The sequence below is a fragment of the Portunus trituberculatus genome, chromosome 41, assembly GCF_017591435.1.
Source record: "Portunus trituberculatus isolate SZX2019 chromosome 41, ASM1759143v1, whole genome shotgun sequence".
Taxonomy (NCBI): Eukaryota; Metazoa; Arthropoda; class Malacostraca; order Decapoda; family Portunidae; genus Portunus; species Portunus trituberculatus.
The window spans coordinates 29,190,728-29,211,298 of NC_059295.1; the positions used below are offsets into that span (position 1 = coordinate 29,190,728).

A 20,571-nucleotide genomic window follows, 5' to 3' on the forward strand; every position below is an offset into this window, starting at 1 on the left:
TGATAGATGGAGGAATTGAGTTTTTAAGGCATTGAAAACTACTAAGCTTTTTCTGCCCTCAATCAGAAGTCTTAGAAAGATCAGAGGTCAGGCGTTCTGTGGTGTCCCTGTGTAATCTGTTGACTTCCTGAAGGGTTGGTTGTCTCTGAAAGGACGTGGAAAGATGTAGGGTGGTATCATCAGCGCAGGAGTGGATAGGGCAAGAAGTTTGGTTAAGGTCATTAATGAATAATAAAAAGAGAGTGGGTGACAGGACAGAACCCTGAGGAACACCAATGTTAATGGATTTATGAGAAGAACAGTGGCCATCTACCACAGCTGGCATAGAACGGATGGAAAGGAAACTTGAGATAAATTTGCAGAGAGAAGGATAGAAACTGTAGGAAAGCAGTCTGGAAATCAAAACTCTCTATCAAAAGCTTTTGATATGTGTAATGCGACAAAAAAAGTTTCACAGAAGTCTCTAAAAGATGATGATCAAGACTCAGTAAGGAACACCTGAAGATCACCAGTAGAGTGGCCTTGATGGAAGCCATACTGGTGATCAGATAGAAGATTGTGAAGTGACAGATGTTTGATAATCTTCCTAAAGAGGAGAGATTAAAAACTTTAGATAAGCAAGACATTAGAGTTATAGGACAGTAGTTTGAAGTAGAGATATACTGATGCATCGGTATTGGAATCGGCGGTATCGGCCCATTTTTTGGGTATCGGTATCAGTATCGGCTTATTTTATGCTGATACTTCCGATACCTAAAAGGAATTTACTACTTAGTGATATATTCGATATAAGATATTAATGACACCAAATTAATATAATACGGCGTATTAAGTTTCCTTGGTGATTACCGTATGTCATAGAATACTGTTTTCTGTGGTTATAAGCCACAACCTCTAAATTTAGAATAAACTAAACTTCTTTCTATTTAATTGAAAAGATTAGGTGAAAGCTCATTTTTCTGAATTGGTCTACTAATGTCTAATGAATTAATATCAAAGGATGTCAGATTTAATTAAAGAGAAACATACACAACAAAATGAGCTTCTTTTGCTAATATTTTGTGTCTGTTTTACAATTTTGATAATTTAAAAAATATTTTTGATCGCCAAAATATCGTCAATAAAATTAATAATGAAAATGCACAAGACCAAGTGGTCGCTAAAGGAGTAAGAAGTAAGAATTTAAAATAACTGACAAGAATCACAAGACTGAGAAGATATTCATTCCAATTACTGAGTAATTTACCTTTGCAAATGGCTTCAAAAAGCTTCTAGAATTGCTCCTATTTCACAAACGTTCTCAGAAGGACTTACAGCATCCCCCAAAACAAAGCCTCCCATCTGATAACGCTCGCCGTCCACCAACTCATCCTGGTGTCCAGTGCAGTAATCACTATAAGTAGTAGTATCGGTATCGGAATCAGCCAAAATTTTGGTATCGGTACATCTCTAGTTTGAAGGATTAGAACAGTTGCCCTTTTTAGGAAAAGACTGAATGTAGGCAAACTTCCAGCAAGAAGGAAAGGTAGAAGTCGAAAGACATAGTTGAAAGAGTTTGGCTAGGCAAGGTGCAAGCACGGAAGCACAATTTTTGAGAACAATACGAGGAACTCCATCAAGTCCATAAGCCTTCCGAGGGTTTAGGCTAGCAAGGGCATGGAAAACATCATTATAAAGAATTTTGACTGAAGACATAAAATAGTCAAAAGGAGGAGGAGAGGGAGGGACAAGTCCAGAATCTTCCAAGGTGAAGTTTTTAGCAATGATTTGAGAGAAAAGTTCAGCTTTAGAAACAGATGAGATGGCAGTGGTGCCATCAAGATGAAATAAAAGAAGGAAAGATGAAGAAGTAAAGTTATTGAAGATGTATTTGGCCATGGGAGTGAAGCCAAAAAGTGGAAATTAGAATCTAATGCTAAGAAATGCCATGTGATGGAAATGGGTAAAAGTAATAAAAGACCTATGTGAGAATATAAAATGGGATAAGATATTATAATGAAGAGGAAGAAAGAGAAAGATGTAGGAGTGGTTATGCAAGACCCCCTGATCCCAGAAAAATACATTAAAAGGTAATTTACTTCAAGATATAAGACACTAACAAATATCAAGGTGGCATTTAATTACTTGGACAAAAGTATGGAGAAAAAGATCATAACAACCATGATAAAACCCAGACATGAATATGCAACAATGATGTGGTCTCTATATATGCAAAAATATATCAAGAAATTAGAAAGAATTCAAGGACAGCTACAAAGATGGTGCCAGAGATAAAAGACCTTATCTATGAAGAAAGACTGAAGGAAATAGGACTACCAACTTTGAAAAACAGACAGAAGAGAGGAGATCTAATAACAATGTATAAGATAGTAAATTGTATGGAAAAGATAGACAGACAAGACCTGGTATCATTGACAGAAGATGGAGATAGATTGACGAGAGGACACTCCAAAAAGATCATAAAGAGTCAATGTTTGAGGAACATTAAAAAGTTTAGTTTTACACATAGAATGGTGAATATCTACAACAACTTGAGTGAAGAGATTGTAATAGCAGAAAATGTGCACACATTTAAGGAAAATTTAGATAAAAGTAGATATGGAGACAGGTCACTATAAGACCCCACTTGAACCCTGTAATATGCAACTGAGTAAATACACACACACACACACAGATAAGTTAGGATTATCCTTACTTCCTTTTTTCTGTCATGAAGAGCCACAGTTTGCCCAGCAGTAAATACTTCAAATACAAGACTGGATCCATGGTTTGTCCAAGCCTGATTGATGAAAATAAACGCCTGAAAAGAAAATATGCAGTACATATTACTACACACTAAAATGCCTCTTACATCAATCCAAATATAAAGGAATTTTAATATAACAATAAACCAATAACTCTGGTGGTTATAATCTTGAAGGAATACTTTACATGGTAGGTACGTACATACTGTTAGGTTTTTATTGGCATATTTATTAATGTTAAAGTATCAACTACCAATGAGGATATCATGTAGCTTAAGCAATATAGTAGGAATCTGTCAGTCACCATCTTCCTATTTTTTTACAAATTGGTACCTTGAGATAAGAGCTGCCTGAGATATGAGTTTTTTCAGATACGAGCTACGATTTGGTAGTTTTTTAAATTTCAAAATACAAGCAAAATTTCGAGATGTTGCCATTATAGTCGGTGGCTCAACACATCACTTCATCCTCAGCTGAACTAGTATCTATGTGTTTTCTGTAGATCTCATGCACTGTGATTGTTCTTTCATCATTTCCACACCATTTACTGAGCATTTTATTGCCTAAAAAAGTGCAGTTTTAATTTATCTTTAAAGTTTACATGTGAATGGTGCCTGCATCTTTTCCTCCCTCCCTCCTCCTCCTGTACCAATTACCACCATTAGCTGAAAACATGTGTCTCCAAGGTAAGAAGACTAAATAAACTTTTGCTGTTATTTGATATATTTTCATGCATTGATAAAGTATACATATGTACGTAACTAAAAAGGCAAAACAAATTTTTTCTATCTCTGCCTACCTCCGCCACCGACGCTTATATCATGAAGGAGGTGGGAACAATGTAAACAAACCTCCTCTAAGCTAAAGCATTGCAGCCTCTATTCTCTCTCTCTCTCTCTTACTTAAAACTTCATTTATTCAGTGAGTAATGTTTACATGTTCATCAACGAGTTCTTCTCTGATTATTAGAGCCTTCAGTCTTCTGTGGGTGGGTATATATGTACATTCCAGCTGATTGACAGTCCCAAGTGAGGGTTGGGAATGCAGTAGGGTAACATCCCAAGGAGTGCACCCTCTTAGATAAATATACTTTATAAGAATAGTTTATCTATTTATATTATCTTTTGTTATATTTTATTATAACAGGTATTTATAAATACCTGTTTCTTACCTGAAAACACATAAAAAAAATACTGGTGCTCTTTTTTGGGGAGGCTGGAACAGATTATTGGCATTTCAATGCATTTCAATGGGAAAAATTGTTTTGAGACACGAGCTATCTGAGATACGAGCTCCATCATCAATGGAAAAAATTATTTTGAGATATGAGCTATTTGATATACGAGCTCCATCTAGGAATGAATTAAACTCATATCTCAAGGTACCACTGTACTTTATTTTCTTTTCATGGGTAATTAAAATTAACACTTAGTTTACCATCACAATATCTTTTTTTCTTTATTGAGCATATTTTGTAAACATGCCCAGAGAAAGATAGATACTTTGATAGGTTAAGAACAGGAGTGCAAGTGTGGAGCAGTCATGGCATCTACACCTTTTCACCCTCAAATTAAAAAAGATGAACTTCAAATTAAAAAAGATGAACTTCAAATTAAAAAAGATGAAGTTCAAATTAAAAAAGATGAAATTCAAATTAAAAAAGATGAAGTTCAAATTAAAAAAGTTGAAGTTTAAATTAAAAAAAGATGAAATTCAAATTAAAAAAGTTAAAATTCAAATTAAAAAAGATGAAGTTCAAATTAAAAAAGATGAAATTCAAATTAAAAAAGTTGAAGTTCAAATTAAAAATTTGAAGTTCAAATTTAAAAAGTTGAAGTTCAACTAAAAAAAAAAGATGAACTAAAATAAAGATGGGGATGAACTGTATTTCAAAGAGAAGTATGAAGACGCCTTTTGTATGTTTTTTATTATTGCTTGGCTGTTCCATTTTGTAAAGTGCAAAGCATTTTTTGTTGTTGAGGCGAAAAAGAGCACTTAGCTCTTACCATGAAAGTTTACTATACGTAGAAGGTTACAAACTGACATCACACTTGGCATACCTTAAACCAGGGGTGTGCAACCTTTTTTCCCAAAGGGCCACTACGTAGTCACTACTCTGTTGGTATGGAGGGCCACATAACCTTACTATTTCATGTTATTTACTACGATCGAAGACATTTTATGTGAGATTATGTTGATAAACATAGATAATTAGTTGGTAACTCTCTCTCTCTCTCTCTCTCTCTCACTCTGAGGGCCGCACTATAGCTTATTATTATTTTTTTAGGAGAAAGGGCTGCAATGAAAGCCTTTGAGGGCCGCATGCAGCCCGCGGCCTGCAGGAAAGGTTGGTTTAAGCCTTAAACCAACCTTTCATACTTTATGTATTTATTCCATTTTGGCTCTTCAAATTTCTTGGAAGCTAATTGGTTGGATGCTAGTACCAAAATATGAGCCAGAATTTTCACCACATTATAAAGTTCATATATACAAGGTCACAGTGATTATTCAAGTATTTAGTTCTATGAAATCTGGACTTTCTGCTGCATTATGGTTATAATATCAAATTTACGGCAAAACTAAAGTCAGATTCGTTTTCTTCACCATCGAAAACCCTTACTTACTAAGTTCACTGATTAACACTCTTTCCCTATTTCAAGAAAATTACACAAAAATGTGTTAAAAAAAACACAAAGTTAGGGGTGAAATTTATAATTTTTGCATGGGCAAGAGCATGCTACTGTTGCGTCCGCATGTTTAACACAAATAAATCACAGCTTTGCCGGCCCATTTCCCTCCTGTCTTGCGTCTGCAAGACAATGGAAAGGATGATCCTCCACCGCCTACAATGGGTAACTGGCCCTCTCCACCCAGCCATATCGTGTGTGTATTTACCTAGTTGTATTGTACAGGGTTCGAGCAGGGCTCATAGTGTCATGTTTCCATTTATCCAATTTTTCTTTAAAGTTATGTACATTATGTGCTGTAACAACTTCATCACTCAATGCACTTCACTTTTCCACCATTCTGTGTGGATCCTAATCCTTTTTACATGTCCTCTTGTCGTTCCAGCTTCTTCTGTCACCAGCACCAGGTCTTCCTTGTCTATCTTTTCAATGTCATTTACTATTTTATACCTCCTCTACTTGTAAGGTTGGCAGTCCCATTTCCTTCAGGCTTTCCTCATATGTTAGGTCTTTGTAGCTATCTTCTGGATCCGTTCTAATTTCTTGTATCTTTTTTCAAGCTTGGTGACCACACCACTGCTGCAACTTTGGATGTATCATGCTTGTAATAATTTTTTCATCATATCTTTGTCCATGTATTGAAATGCCACTGCAATATTAGTCAACGTTTTATATGCTAATCCAAATATCTGATGTGTTTTTCAGGGTTCAAATTTTCCTGTATAATCACTCCCAGATCTTTTCCCTCTTTAGTCTTCATTATTTGTTCCTCTCCCATCAGATAGTTCCATACCAGTCTTCTTTTACTCTTTCCTAATTCCATTATGTGACATTTCTTGGCATTGAACTTTAACTTCCACTTCTTACTCCACTTATAAATTTTGTTTATATTTTCCTGCAGAAGCAAACACTCCTCTCAGGTTTTGATTACACTTGGCAATTTTGCATCATCAGCAAACAAATTAATATAACTGGTTACCCCATTTTGTATGTCATTTACATATACCTGGAACATAATGTGGGCTAACACTGACCCTTGTGGCACTCCACTTGTTACTTTACCCCAAGATGAGTATGTATCTCTGATCACAGTTCTCATCTCTGTCCTTCAAGTAATCCCTTATCCAATCTAATAAAGTTCCTCGCAGTCTTCCTATGCTCTTTAACTTCCAAAATAGTCTTCAATGAGGGACTTTATCAAAAGCCTTTTTTATGTCCAGGTATACCGTGTCCACCCATACCATCTCTGCTCTCCAGTCCTTCTATTACTCTTGAGTAGAAACTTAATAAGTGACACACATGACCGTCCTGTCCTGAACCCAATTTGCCTGTTCGATATAACTTGTTCTTCTTCCAGATATTTAACCCATTTTCTTTGATAACAATTTCACATATCTTCCCCACAACACTTGTAAGTGACACTGGTCTGTAATTTAATGGCTCAGTTGACTTTCTCTCCTTTGAATATTGAGATTATGTTGGCTCTCTGCCATTCCAGTGGCACTCTCTCTTCTTTTAATGAACCTGTAACCATTTCCCAAACTGGATCTAATAGATGCTCTTTCCATTCTTTTAGTGCCCAGCCTGATACACCATCTGGCCCCATTGCTTTTCTGACATCCAAATTATCTAGTAGTCTTCCAATATCTTCTTTGTGCACTATGATTTCCTGCAATCCTTGGCAATGCAATGTCCAATATGGTTCTGTAAATTCCTCTTCTTCAAGGAACACGTTTTGAAACTTTCATTCAGTATTTCACTCATTTCTTTTGCTTTTTGGTATGTCTTCCCTCCTTTAATTATTTTTTCTATTGTTTCCTTATTCTTCATTTTACCATTTATAAATTTGTAGAAAAGCTTGGGTTCATCTTTACTTTTTTGCACCACATCTTTCTCAAAGTCTTTTTCTTCCTCTCTCATTACTCTAATATATTAATTTCTCACATCCTTATACTGCTCTAGACTGTTGCTTTCATTTCTCTGCTTTTTGAGTTTCTTCCAAGCTTTTATCCTTTTCCCTTTTAGCTTCTATACATCTGGCATTGTACCAAGCATGTATATTTTTCTTTACTCCTTTCTTCACTCCTTCAAAATATTTCTGTAGGAATATTTCATATTTTGTCAGTAATGTTCCTCCATTCAATATCAGCAAAAATTTTCTGAACTTTTCAAAATCTGCTCTTGCATAATTTAATCTCTTTTTGTAGTCTTCTCTGTATCTTATCCCATCCTCTTCCTGCATTTCCAACACTAATGTTACATGATCACTTCTTCCCATTGGACTAAGGTATTGTATGCTGGGAGGGGCTCTGGCTTCTTTGTGAATACTAGGTCAAGCAACGATGGTTCTTCTTCCCCTCTGTACGGTGTTGATTCTTCCACCCACTGATCCAGTGTATTCACCATAGTCAACTGTAACACCTCCTCGCTCCACGATCCAGCATTACCCATTACTTCCATCTCTCTCCAGTTTACTCTTTTACAGTTAAAGTCTCCTACTAATAGTATTCTTCCATCTCTTCTTATCATATTATCTAGGCACTTAATCACCTCTCTTTGCATTTCCTTATGTTCCTCAGTTCTCCATGTATTTGTTTTAGGTGGCACATATGTAACTATGACTTTTCTTTTTTTCAATTCCTCTGTCTTCATTGTTACTCTCATTACTTCTACCTTACTATCACCATATTGCACTTTCTCCACAAATATATTATCACAAACCATTATTAGTACTCTTCCTCCCCTTCCCTTCCTATCTCTTCAGCTTTTATATACCTCTTCTTTAAAACTAACATGGATCTCCTCTTTTAATTTTGTTTCTACTATGCACATTACATGGTCTTTTTTCTTTCAAATAATCTCTAACCTCCAACACACTGAATAACTACCTATCTATATTAATATAAGTCACTCTTAATTTCTTGCCTCTTCCATGACCTCCTCCTTCTTCCGAAGATACCACTTCTTCAGTCTCTTATCTAGAGCCCTCCTGTAGAAATTCTTTTCTTGATCTCCGTCCTTTTCTCGTTTTTTTTCCCTTAGCTTCATTTCTTAGCACTTTCTCCTTTTCCCTCTCTTCCAGGTTCATATCTCTTTTTATCCATATATCCTTAAATTCAGTATCGGTCAGTCAGTTTCCTTTTTCTTGTCATAATCTCCTCCACCGCCATCAGTGATTTTATTTTCACTTTCAATGGTCTTTTTCCCTTTTCACTTAACCTTCCAAACCTAATCACTTCCTCCACTTCCTGGTCCAACTCCTGTGTGCTGTCTTGGACCTGTTTGATAACAGTTTTCGCCAATTCTCTCTCTTCTTGCTCTCTCACGAAATTGTTTGGCATTTTTTTTTCCTTCAGCCCAAAAATAAGGATGCATTTCCTCTTATCCACTGTATCCCTCACTAGAACTTCCTTCTCCTTAATTACTTATATAACAACATTCTTTGTCTTTTCTTGTATTTGTTTTCTTACTACCTCTGAAAATTTTACTTTTTCTTCTTCCTGTTCCTGTTTCAATGCATTTTGCAATTCTTCCAATTTGCTTTCACCCATTCCATTCTCTACTTTATCCTTCCCATCTGTATTTTTTTTCAGTAGGCTCCTTAAGGAATCTTCGTAGTCGCAACATGTAGCCTTTAGTATATCATTTTGTTTCTTTCTCATGCATCTCCTCATCTCTTGATTTATTTCTCTTACTATCTCATATTCCTATAATCTCACTTTTAGTTCAATGTTTTCTTTTATTAACTTGTCTTGTTTTTCCATCATACTTGAAATCACCTCCATGTATCCTACCTCCCTTTCCACATTTATTAGCCTCCTCATATTACCTCTTTCCTCTCTAAATCCTGAAAAATCCTTGTGCATTTTATCATCACCCAGTCTCTTCAGGCCAATTGGTGTTTCAATAAACCTTTGGTTTTCAAACCATGGTGTTTGTTTTGGTCCCATATGTCTGGCAGCACTACCTAGTTCAGTCTCTCCTTCCATTTTTTGCTCTACATGGTCCCCAAGTCTTGTTTCTTTTGAAGACAGGAGAACCCTATGGTCCCTTTCCCCTCTGTACATACAGTTTAGGTCAGTTTCCAACGCCTGATGTAGTACTTCACCTGGGAGCTGTTTTTGCAAGTCAGTGTGTCATCTCGTGTGTGTGTGTGTGTGTGTGTGTGTGTGTGTGTGTGTGTGTGTGTGTGTGTGTGTGTGTGTGTGTGTGTGTGTGTGTGTAATTCACCATGGTCATGTGCTGGTCACCCAGCCAGCCTTCCCCTTTACAGAGTGAGCTCTGAGCTCATAGACTGATCTTCGGGTAGGACTGAGACAACAACACACTCCACACACTGGGAAAGTGAGGCCACAACCTCTTGAGTTACATCCAAGACTTACTTGCTGCTAAGTGAACAGGGCTACACATTAAGGGGCATGCCCATTTGCCTTGCTGCACCCGGCGTGCTAACCACTACACTACGCGGTGTGTGTGTGTGTGTGTGTGTGTGTGTGTGTGTGTGTGTGTGTGTGTGTGTGTGTGTGTGTGTTTCAAGGTATTTTGATTTCTTATTATGATCTAATATCTGAAAATAATTTTCTAATAAATGTATTTTAAGACTTTTGTTAGGAGAATTACCATAATGAAATAGTTCACACTGGAAGGAGACCTACTTGATAAGCGGGACTTGTACTAAAGGCTGCCGTGAACGAGGGTGAATAAGAGTCCTGCAGTGGAGGATAGCATCAAGAAGCAGCTCTTCGGAATGACCTGCAACATACAATGGCAAGCAATAGACAACAAAGGTTGAGAACTTGAAATTACTCCTAAGAGGATCAGAGTTCAGATTTTGCTGGCAATGATGGTAGTTTCAATGTGTGTGGGAGTGGTAAGTTATGATAGTACAGTGCATGAAAAAGAGAAAATATATATATATTTTTTTTAATGTAGGAGAGGCCAGCCAAGGGCAACACAATGTAAAAAAAAAAGCCCACTTGATGCTGGTTCTTTAAAAGATAAGAAAGGATTATCCAAAATTAGGGAGCAAATTTCTTGACACCTCTCTCTTAAAATAGGTCAAGTTGTAAGAAGACGGAAATACAGAAGCAGGCAGAGATGATGGTAACTGAAAATTTGAGGAGTGGAATGAGAACAGGTGCAAATAGAGTGACAGCAGACATGTTGAAGAGAAACTGAGGTTGAATATCTGCAGAGGATGTGTGAGTTAGTAATAGTAAGGTCAAGAGAAGGATATCATCAAAAAAAGAGATTGTTGGTAACTTCAAGAACAAGAAATTAAAAAGCCATTTAATCTCAGGGATGAGGAAAAAGATTACCACTTTTTCATTTTACAAGTATAAAAGAAAAATAATAAAATGCAGCTCACCAAAAATCATAGTCAGTTTCATGAAGATCTTAGCCACCAAAGATGCTTCGTTGCCTTTCCTGTCATTGAAACGATGCTTTGTTAATATAAGCTGAGAAAAGAAAGAATACTGTGGTCTCTTATTTACACATGATATTTTCTAGTAATCTGCTTTTCTTCTTATGTTCAGATTAAAGTTATAATGACTGCTTGAGCCTTATGAAAGGTAAGGATCAGTAGGGAATGAAACAATGCAGAAAATTATGAATAAAACAAATCCAACTCACTTATATGATGCAATACTCAAATCAATGACAGCAGCAAGGATCAGGGATAACAATGTGTACATCTCCACCACCTGCAAATTCTGATGAGAGAAGTACCTATGAATGAAGACCAAATAAACCACAACTCCAATCCACACATTTCCTTATCCTGTAGCCAAACCTGCATTAAATGAACTATCTACATTTTATTGCATTTTCCTTCCAATACAGAGGCAAAAGTAAAAACCACAGGATATGGCATGTCAGAAATAGTAATTAGAGCTAGAGCATGGTAGATGATTTCTATATAAAATAATTAAATAATATTTTACTGCCTATCACTAATTTGACAATAATAACATTACTACTTAGTCTATTTCACCACTCTATTTCAGAGCCAATATCTTAATTTACCTTTTTAAATCAAACTCTATGAAGCTTCAACCTATTAATTAATAGTGATGAATGTAAAGAAAATCCTCTTGTAACTTTCCCAGTTTACTTGAACACCTGACAGGAGCAGCTCTCATTCTACTTACTTTGTCCTCCAAGGTGAGGTGCAAATGAGTCAGCAAACTGTTGAGGATGTCTGAGTACTTCTGGCCAAGCTTACTGGGATTCTTTAGACCATTCCTCACTACTTCATTCAGGTGACTGAGGAATATGTCAAAATAACATTTATAACTAAATGGCAGAATCTTCATTGTGTTAATTTTAGATGTTTTAAATCTTTTGAATTATACAAATAATTACAATAAACTATCTATTACCTATTTACATATTGTATAGTTATGAGTGTGGGCTCCATGTAGTGTGTGTGTGTGTGTGTATTTACCTAATTGTGTGTGTGTGTGTGTGTGTGTGTGTGTGTGTGTGTTATTCACCAGGCCTGCTGGTCACCCAGCCAGCCTTCCCCATTACGGAGTGAGCTCAGAGCTCATAAACTGATCTTCGGGTAGGACTGAGACCACATCACACACCACACACACCCGGAAAGCGAGGCCACAACCCGTCGAGTTACATCTCAAACCTATTTACTGGTAGGTGGACAGAAGTTACATGTTAAGAGGCTTGCTCATCTGCCTCGCTGCACATGAAACTCAAACCCCGGCCCTCTCAGTTCTGAGCTGAGCATGCTATCCACTACACAACGTGGTGTGTGTATGTATTCTGGGTGTGAATGAGGTAGTGGAGTAGCAGCACATAGCTAGTCAGTCCAAGTGAGACCAGCCAAAGCCTTCACATCGCCTCCTTCCTCTCACTGTTATATATGTGTCAGTACTATCACAAATAAACACGAAGGAAGAATTACAGTGTTTTCCGAGTCAGGCAATGCAGAGAAAAGGAAGAGTGGTCAGCCTAGCCAAACACACCGAATCCACCTGTTCCCAGCTTGGTGTGTTTGTTATGTTCACCTCTCAACTGATTGCCACTGACACCCTCAGGAAGGCTGTTATATCTGAATCTACTAATGTGAAAGCTTACTGCATATTTTGATCTATTTTCTATCAAATCAATTTTTTCCCAAGCTAGAAGTGAATAGATAATCAATATCTCAGAACATAAACAATGAATTTCATTGTACGTATTCTGACTGTTGAATTCAGCATAACAACTCTTATTTCCCTAAACATCATTCTACAAATTCTGTTGACCCTTGCTGGAATTAAATTTGCTGAGCATAAAATATATAATTATATGAACAACAAAACATTTGCTTAATATAAAATGAATTTATATTCTCACAGTTTTATTATCAAAGACCACAACACTTTACAACAAGCAAGACTCTCATCAATGCTTTATTTTTTAATACATATATATGCAGTTTAGAAAATAAAGGAAGTTGTAAGACACCATCTGGTCTACAAATGGCAACACCTGTATGAAGCATATTAGGATTAAAATGTAGATTAGATTCCCTTTTGTTATAACATTACTTACACTCTTATAATAGTGGAAGTATTTTGAAACAGCACTCCATTGTCTTCATCTGCTGCTCTAGTCAGCAGCCGCTTGACCACCTCCACCCATGGTAGATCACACTTCTTTTGCTGAAAAATTACAATGTTCATATTACATCCACCCTAAAATGGTTACTATTAAGAACAAACTTATAAATTTGACTTGCATACCATGACTGTAACAAGTTCTTCATTAACACTTACAATAGCATTCATTAAAACAGAAGTTATTGTTTGCAACAGATATAATTTGCAATTCATCTCTGAAATGCAAAAGATCCTCACTAAGAAACAGGACTCATGAATATATGCAGTTTGAGTTTTGCATGATGAACAAAAAAATTCAACTTATTCTGAAATGAAAAGCATGACCTTGGAAATGGTATTAAGATGAACATATTAAACAAAAGACAACTATGAGGTGAGAAGGGGAAAGAATAGTTGGTAGTGAAGAAGAAAAGATAACAGAAGGAGAATGAAAAAAGAGTGAACACATTATAGCAAGATAGAGCAATACGTTGTGAATATGTATAAGAGGACGGAAGGTGAGAATGGTAAATAATAATGGGTGGGAAAAAAATAAATAAAAAATAAATAAATGAATAAATAAATAAATAAATAAATAAGTAAATAAATAAAAGATGGAAGAAAGAATGGAAAGAAAAGTAAGAGAAAAAAATACACCAAGATATACTGAAATAAAAGGAAAACCATGTGATTTCTTTTATGTATGGGGGGAGGACAGAAAAAAAAAAAAATAAATAAAAATAACACAACTTCATAGAAGCTGTTTCAGGTAGAGAACAGATGTGAGATTTCCAGTTTTTGTTATGAGTAAAGGACACATTGAGGAGACTCAGTGTAGAAGAGGGGGACAGTTAAATGTCACTGAAGAAGAGGGGATAGTTGTCTGGAAGGTTGCGTTGGATTAATAGATGGTGGAATCAGGCATTCTATGGTATCCCCAGACATCTGATAAAATCCAGGGGCCAAAAGATTTACAACTGAAAGAGAGTGAATGTAGCAGGTTACTCAACTTGACAAGTGTATACAAACAGACAGATATGTAGTCTAATAAATTAATAAACATATAAAACAAATAAAAGGAATCACCTTTTTAATAGTATGGTTCTCCACTAGAAGCAACAACTGGTCCTCTGACAGGACACAGCTGCTCAGCTTCTTTGTAAGGGTCTTCATTGATGTTTATTCTCTAGCCACAGGAAACAATAATTCAGTCTTCTGTGAAAAAATATATAATAAATAAGAAAAATGCTAACTTACATTATATCAAATCTTGACCAAAGCAAAACATGATCAAGACTTGATGTGTAACATGTTATAATTTTCGGGTGCATGGTACTACAAACTAAAATATATGATTACCCTTCAATGAGATGGGGATGAATGTAAAACCCATGTACAGCTACAGTGTAGGTCTAAACTTAATCTTCCATCATACAGTAATGCACAGCTACTGCTGATACAATGAAGGTTCAAAATGTTTCTCTGTTTATGTTTTCTTAAATTATGTGTAGTCTTATTATATACGTTTGCAGTGTATTTCTTTTCATGATCACAACAAGACTGAATTAGTACCTATCTAACTTACATCTCAGACTTACTAGTAGAAACGTCTTCATTCAAATCATGTCGCTATCATTTGCAGATATTGTTGTAGTGACAAGATAGTCAAGGCTGACCAAAATCCAATGGGGCATTAATGATATTAATCTATATTGTGATGTGTTGGACCCATATCATCCTCAATGTCCTGGCAGAGATTCAATCCCATATCAGAACACTCAGGGTAACACAAGTCTGATCCACTGTCAATGAAGCCAGGATAATCAACAAAACCTAAATGGTCTGTGGATGGCCTTGACTTCCCTGTCATTACACTTTTTATACCAACGCCAATTAAAATAGTATCAAGCTTCAGAGGAGAAAGGAGTTGCATAGACACACCAATAGCTTTAACATGAGGTGCAAATACTTGTTACCAGATGATGAGCATGAGGGAAGTTGCAGATGCTGTCAAACATACCTACACTTGGCAATCTTTGTGAATGCTGTACTAATTTGTCATCTTCTTTATCAGCCCCAAACACTACTTGGCTCCCTTTAACTTGACTTTCCTCAAACAGATATGTAGATATAAATTCTGCATTATACACACTAGTGAGTCTCTGCATGTACTACACCATAACCACTTATCACTTCAAGAATGACATACCTGCAGATACCTGATGTCCCCCACCTTGCCCATACAAACTTTCCTCTGCAATACTGCTTCCTAATCAATACCTAATCGACTGAGTAACTAACGTGAGTGAACAACAAAAACACAGTAATCAGATGCAATGGATATTACAACTTAAAGTGCTATGAACACAAACAAAATCTGAACAAAACTATAAATCATAATACATCAAACACGATGTGAAGAAAAGTTTAAAACACAAGATACTAAAAAACATTGCAGCTCACAGTGCCAAGAAAACAAATTCAATCTAACAAGAATCAAAGATCATAACCACCTGTTGTTCATAGCACCAATATAGAGAACATACCAAACTCTTGCTGTGAAGGAAGACACAACATATGATGCCAAGGTAAATGTAGCTTAAAAATGTGAAAATAAGCGCAATCATACCATAATCATAGATCATCACCAATTATTATTCTTGGTGCTAACAGGAAGAGTATATCTGACACATGCTAGGGAGAACAAGGTGGTTAAAACCTAAGTGCCAAGGTTATAGCAATTTCAGCCAAAAGAACAAACTGAATCAGCACAGAATTACGGATCAAAACTATAAGGCTGCTAATTTTTTTTCTTGTTTGTCACCAGTACAAAGATCATATAAAAGAAAATTAAAACACAAGAAGCCATGGTTTACTGCAACTTCCAGCGCTAAGAAAACAAGCCGAATCAGCACAGAATAACATATCAACAGTAAATGCTCTCTCACTTTTCTTGCTACCAATTCAAAGAAGACGTTAAACACTTGCCGTGAAGGAGGAGAGGAAGGATCTGTCTACGGTCGTGTTCCCGGAACCAGGCAGTGCAACACTCGCCTGCTGCTGCTCCTGGTGCGCCCAGCAGCCGCCGTCTCGCACGTGTTGATGTAAACAAACCGCTTCTCTTGTTGCCATATTCCTCAACCCTCCATATACTTACTTACTCCTTACCACTGTATTACTGCTTCACATGACATTTTTCCTTGTCTGGTTGCTATATGTAATTATGTCTTGCTAAGCGATCTATCTTATTCAGTAAAAAGAATGGATGCTATAAAGATAGGCATTTCTTTCCCGCCATTTAACTCGCCAGCTGATCCTGAGTGCCAAATGGTGCCAAATACGCTGCCAACAACTTTTGGCTTTTGAAGGCCATCAGTTGATTTCTACGAAATTATATCTATATTTCACTACATATTGCACTAGACATACAATACATTAGATGAGGTGTTGTTATCCATCCTCTGCTTCACAGTGAACAACGATTTGGCAGATCTATAGGACATTATTATCCAGCTCACCATGGGAGTAGCCATGCATTGTAATGATTTTAAAGTATCTATGAATATTTATCCTCATAATATATCTAGTGTGACTATAAAGACTATACTTTAATATTTATATACATTTTTCTTCTTTCGACTCACTTGTACAGCCTATATTGGAAGTCATCAGGATTTCCGAGGGTGTTTAGACAATCTTATTGATATTTTGATATGGATTAGCCACGGGTCCACGAGGACATGACTAGTTATGTCTGTGACCTTTCATAATAATTTTCATGAAAATCAAAATCTTTAAATATACGGAAAGTAAGGTCGATCTGTAGTCGTGGCTTGACCTCTACCTAGCCTATAGAAATAGCTTATAGTAGGAAAAGAAAGATTAAGGTGGCATTATCTATAATTAATATCGTTCGAAGGAAGTGAAGCGAATAACATAAGATTTTTGTTTATATCATAGTAAGGTAAATATATCAGAGAGAGAGAGAGAGAGAGAGAGAGAGAGAGAGAGAGAGAGAGAATAAGATATTGCACCAAAATTGCACAACATAATTTTGAGTTTGACTTGCGTCAAAAATAATTATCATTCAGACACTTCTACCTACTGTGAAGATCACAACAAATACAAGTTCATGAAAATATTCAAGCCAGATTACCGAGTATGCTACATGCTATATTTACTTTATTTTACTCTATTGTATTCTCATTATGTAAAGTCACAATAGTGTAACACTGAGTACCGAGGACTATGGAAAAAAACAAAAACTTTTATTAAGGAAACAGGGAAATCTTGTAAGCTATGGTGTATATCGCAGTCAACAGTCGAATAAGTTCTTCACTTTCATTACCCATGTTCAACGTTTTGTCCTCAATCCTGAGTCATTTGACTTGCTGTCAGGCAGTCAGTCTGCAAAGTCTGATAAGTTGTTAGTAGAAGAGCGCGCAACACTATTTGACTGACTGACTATCCTGATATTGCGTATAATAAGACCCTTGCTTTAAGTCAATGTTCTGTTGTTGTTGTTGTTGGATTTATAAAGATAATGATCTTTAAGAAATGATGGTGATGGTGATGGTGATGATGATGATGATGATGATGATGATGATGACATAAGAGAGTTTACTCGTTTGTGGAACGGGTTTAGGGTTAGACCAGACGAGCAAGTGAAATAAAACCTGCCTTACTCGCCGTGCAGAAACAATATCCCTGGGAATCAGCTGCAACCCCTACATCTTCCTGCAGCTGGAGTGTGTCTGCAGCGCCGGTTGACGCTCTACATACACTCCACACACACCCACACACACTCACACACACACACACACACACACACACACACATTTTATATATATATATATATATATATATATATATATATATATATATATATATATATATATATATATATATATATATATATATATATATATATATATATATATATATATATATATATATATATATATATATATATATATATATATATATATATATATATATATATATATATATATATATATATATATATATATATATATATATATATATATATATATATATATATATATATATATATATATATATATATATATATATATATATATATATATATATATATATATATATATATATATATATATATATATATATATATATATATATATATATATATATATATATATATATATATATATATATATATATATATATATATATATATATATATATATATATATATATATATATATATATATATATATATATATATGCATGATATAGAATACCAGTTTCAAGTAAAGGATTAACAATCAAAGGAATTCCGTACAATAAGTGTCTCATCTGCAAAATACATCAAACATTCACGCAACGACGCGCGGTGACGCATTACCAACATCGAAGCAGGCCAGGAGGAGGGGAAGTGTGGCGAAACAGGAAACGGGAGGAGCAAGGAGGCGGAGGAAGAGGGAGGTCTCGTCCTTGACGCACCCCGGACACACTCTTGCTCTTACTACCTCGATGAGAAATTAGGTAACACGAGAAATTTGATCCAGTAGAGAATGAGGTCGGCGCCACCTGTCATGGACGCCCGCTTAACGCAAGATCCAGCCAAGAGCAGGTTGATGACAGACACCGAGACCTCACATGCAGTGCTGGTCGGAAATTCGTATAGGGGTTGTATCTCTGCTATGTATTTTTCCCTCATAGTATTGCCAACTTTTTTTTTATGTAAAAGAGACACTGACAAAGAACAACAAAAGGAAGAAGAAAAAAAAGTCAAATAAATGGGAGGGGCTTAAGAAAACCCAAAAGATTAACTAGAAATTGCTCACCTAGAAAATAGTAACGGGGAGTAAAAAGATTATACTTCTTAGATCTGGTTGTTAGTGCTGATTCATTAGCTTCAGAAGATGATCAGGTAAATTCACGGATGAAAATGATGAGTGGAAATATTATATAGTAAGTATGTTTCATGCATGGACCGACAGTGTCTGCCTCATGGCTTCTTGCTGCTTCCTTCATTTTCAATTTGTTCTTATGATGTCCCAACTTCAGGATTTAGTAGTCTTATGAATACTGTTGTGCCTATCGTGTTTTACTTTGAAACTAGAGATAATGAATGATGATCTATACTCGTATATGTTCTGGTAGGTCAGGTTGGACATTCCATTCATTTGTAACTCTTATCTTGAACCAGTTTCCCTGAATTAATATAGTCCTCCAGTGAGTCCGGCTTTTTTTTTTTATACCATGTGGGCTTTTCACGGGAATTTATGGGCTAAAGGGGATACTTTTTGGGTGCCCCCTATCTCAAAGCCCATCCGCTAGGAAACCGTTGCCCCGAGTGAGGAAGCCCAACCTACACTCGGACCGTGGACAGGATTCGAACCCGTGTGGAGACCACTCGGATCCCAAAGCACTCATGGTTCCACTGTACCACGGTGGCTTTGTCTAAATTGACCGTGTACTCAAATTTTCAGAGCCACATCCCGACTATCTTCTATCAGGTTCTAGGAGATGTTGTAATGATTTGCCAAGATGTTTTTGTGGTTCTGGTGATACTTTAGTAGTTACAGGGAAGAAGTACAGCGTTTTAATACTTGGTGTAGTGAGCATTATCTAGAGCTTAACGTTATGAAAACAAAAGAAATGGTAGTAGACTATAGTACATCACCAGTCACTCAGTCACCTCTGTACATAAATGGAGAGTTAGTTGAATCAGTCACAGAGTATAAGTATCTTGGTACAATTATTGATAACAAGTTCTGTTTTAATCAAAACGCAGAAGCATTATATAAAAAATTAAACTCTAGGATGTACTCTATGCGGAAGCTGAGCAAACTTAGAATTGACACCAGAACTGTTAACTTATTTTATTCTGCAATTATACAGTCTGTTTTGTCGTTCTCAATTACATGTTGGTATGGTAGTTGTAGTACAGAGGTGAAGGGAAAACTTACTAGGATAATTCGAAACTGTGTAAAATTGGGAGTAGAGAACAGCTCAAATTTAGCTGATATTTATAAGACAAGTTCACTCCATAGATGTGAAGTAATCACCAGTGACCCTTCACATCCTCTCAACAGCAGCTATCAGTTATTGCCATCAGGTAAAAGGTTAAGGTCAATGAACTGTAGGACTTCCAGATATTGTAAATCTTTTGTGCCAGACAGCATTAGATCACTGAACGAAAGATAGCCGTTTTTTATATACCAATATGACTGTATGCGGGAGGCCATTAAGTGTACTGGGTATAGTATGTATGTATGTATGAGTGTTATACATTGTTACTGTTTTAGCTGGAGACACACAAAACAAATTTTTATGTATTCTATACATGAACAATAAAGTATTATCTATCTATCTACTAGGAACTATTGTATATAGCCTAAATGAAGAAAAATAGTGAAAGCTCGATTATTTTACTTCTGTGGCGTTTAAAATTTCTTCTCATGAAACACGAAACATTTCCATATATGGACCTTGTATTCTTACGGGCTATCACCTTTTATGCTGCTTTAATAGCTACACCTATTGGTG

The 20,571-nt window shown here is 36.0% G+C and overlaps 1 protein-coding gene across 1 annotated transcript in view; it reads right to left on the bottom strand.

Annotated features, from left to right (window-relative positions):
* Positions 1-16,165, bottom strand: part of LOC123516704 — a 29,026-nt gene extending 12,861 nt beyond the window's left edge. The window contains exons 1-8 of the mRNA XM_045276306.1: positions 16,024-16,165; positions 14,122-14,250; positions 12,989-13,098; positions 11,584-11,698; positions 11,066-11,145; positions 10,800-10,858; positions 10,087-10,183; positions 2,696-2,800 (exon numbers count right to left, since the gene is read on the bottom strand). Coding sequence (XP_045132241.1) covers positions 2,696-2,800; positions 10,087-10,183; positions 10,800-10,858; positions 11,066-11,145; positions 11,584-11,698; positions 12,989-13,098; positions 14,122-14,208 — 653 coding nt within the window. The 5' untranslated portion in view covers positions 14,209-14,250; positions 16,024-16,165. The remainder of the gene's footprint in view (positions 1-2,695; positions 2,801-10,086; positions 10,184-10,799; positions 10,859-11,065; positions 11,146-11,583; positions 11,699-12,988; positions 13,099-14,121; positions 14,251-16,023) is intronic.
* Positions 16,166-20,571: the final 4,406 nt, after the last annotated feature.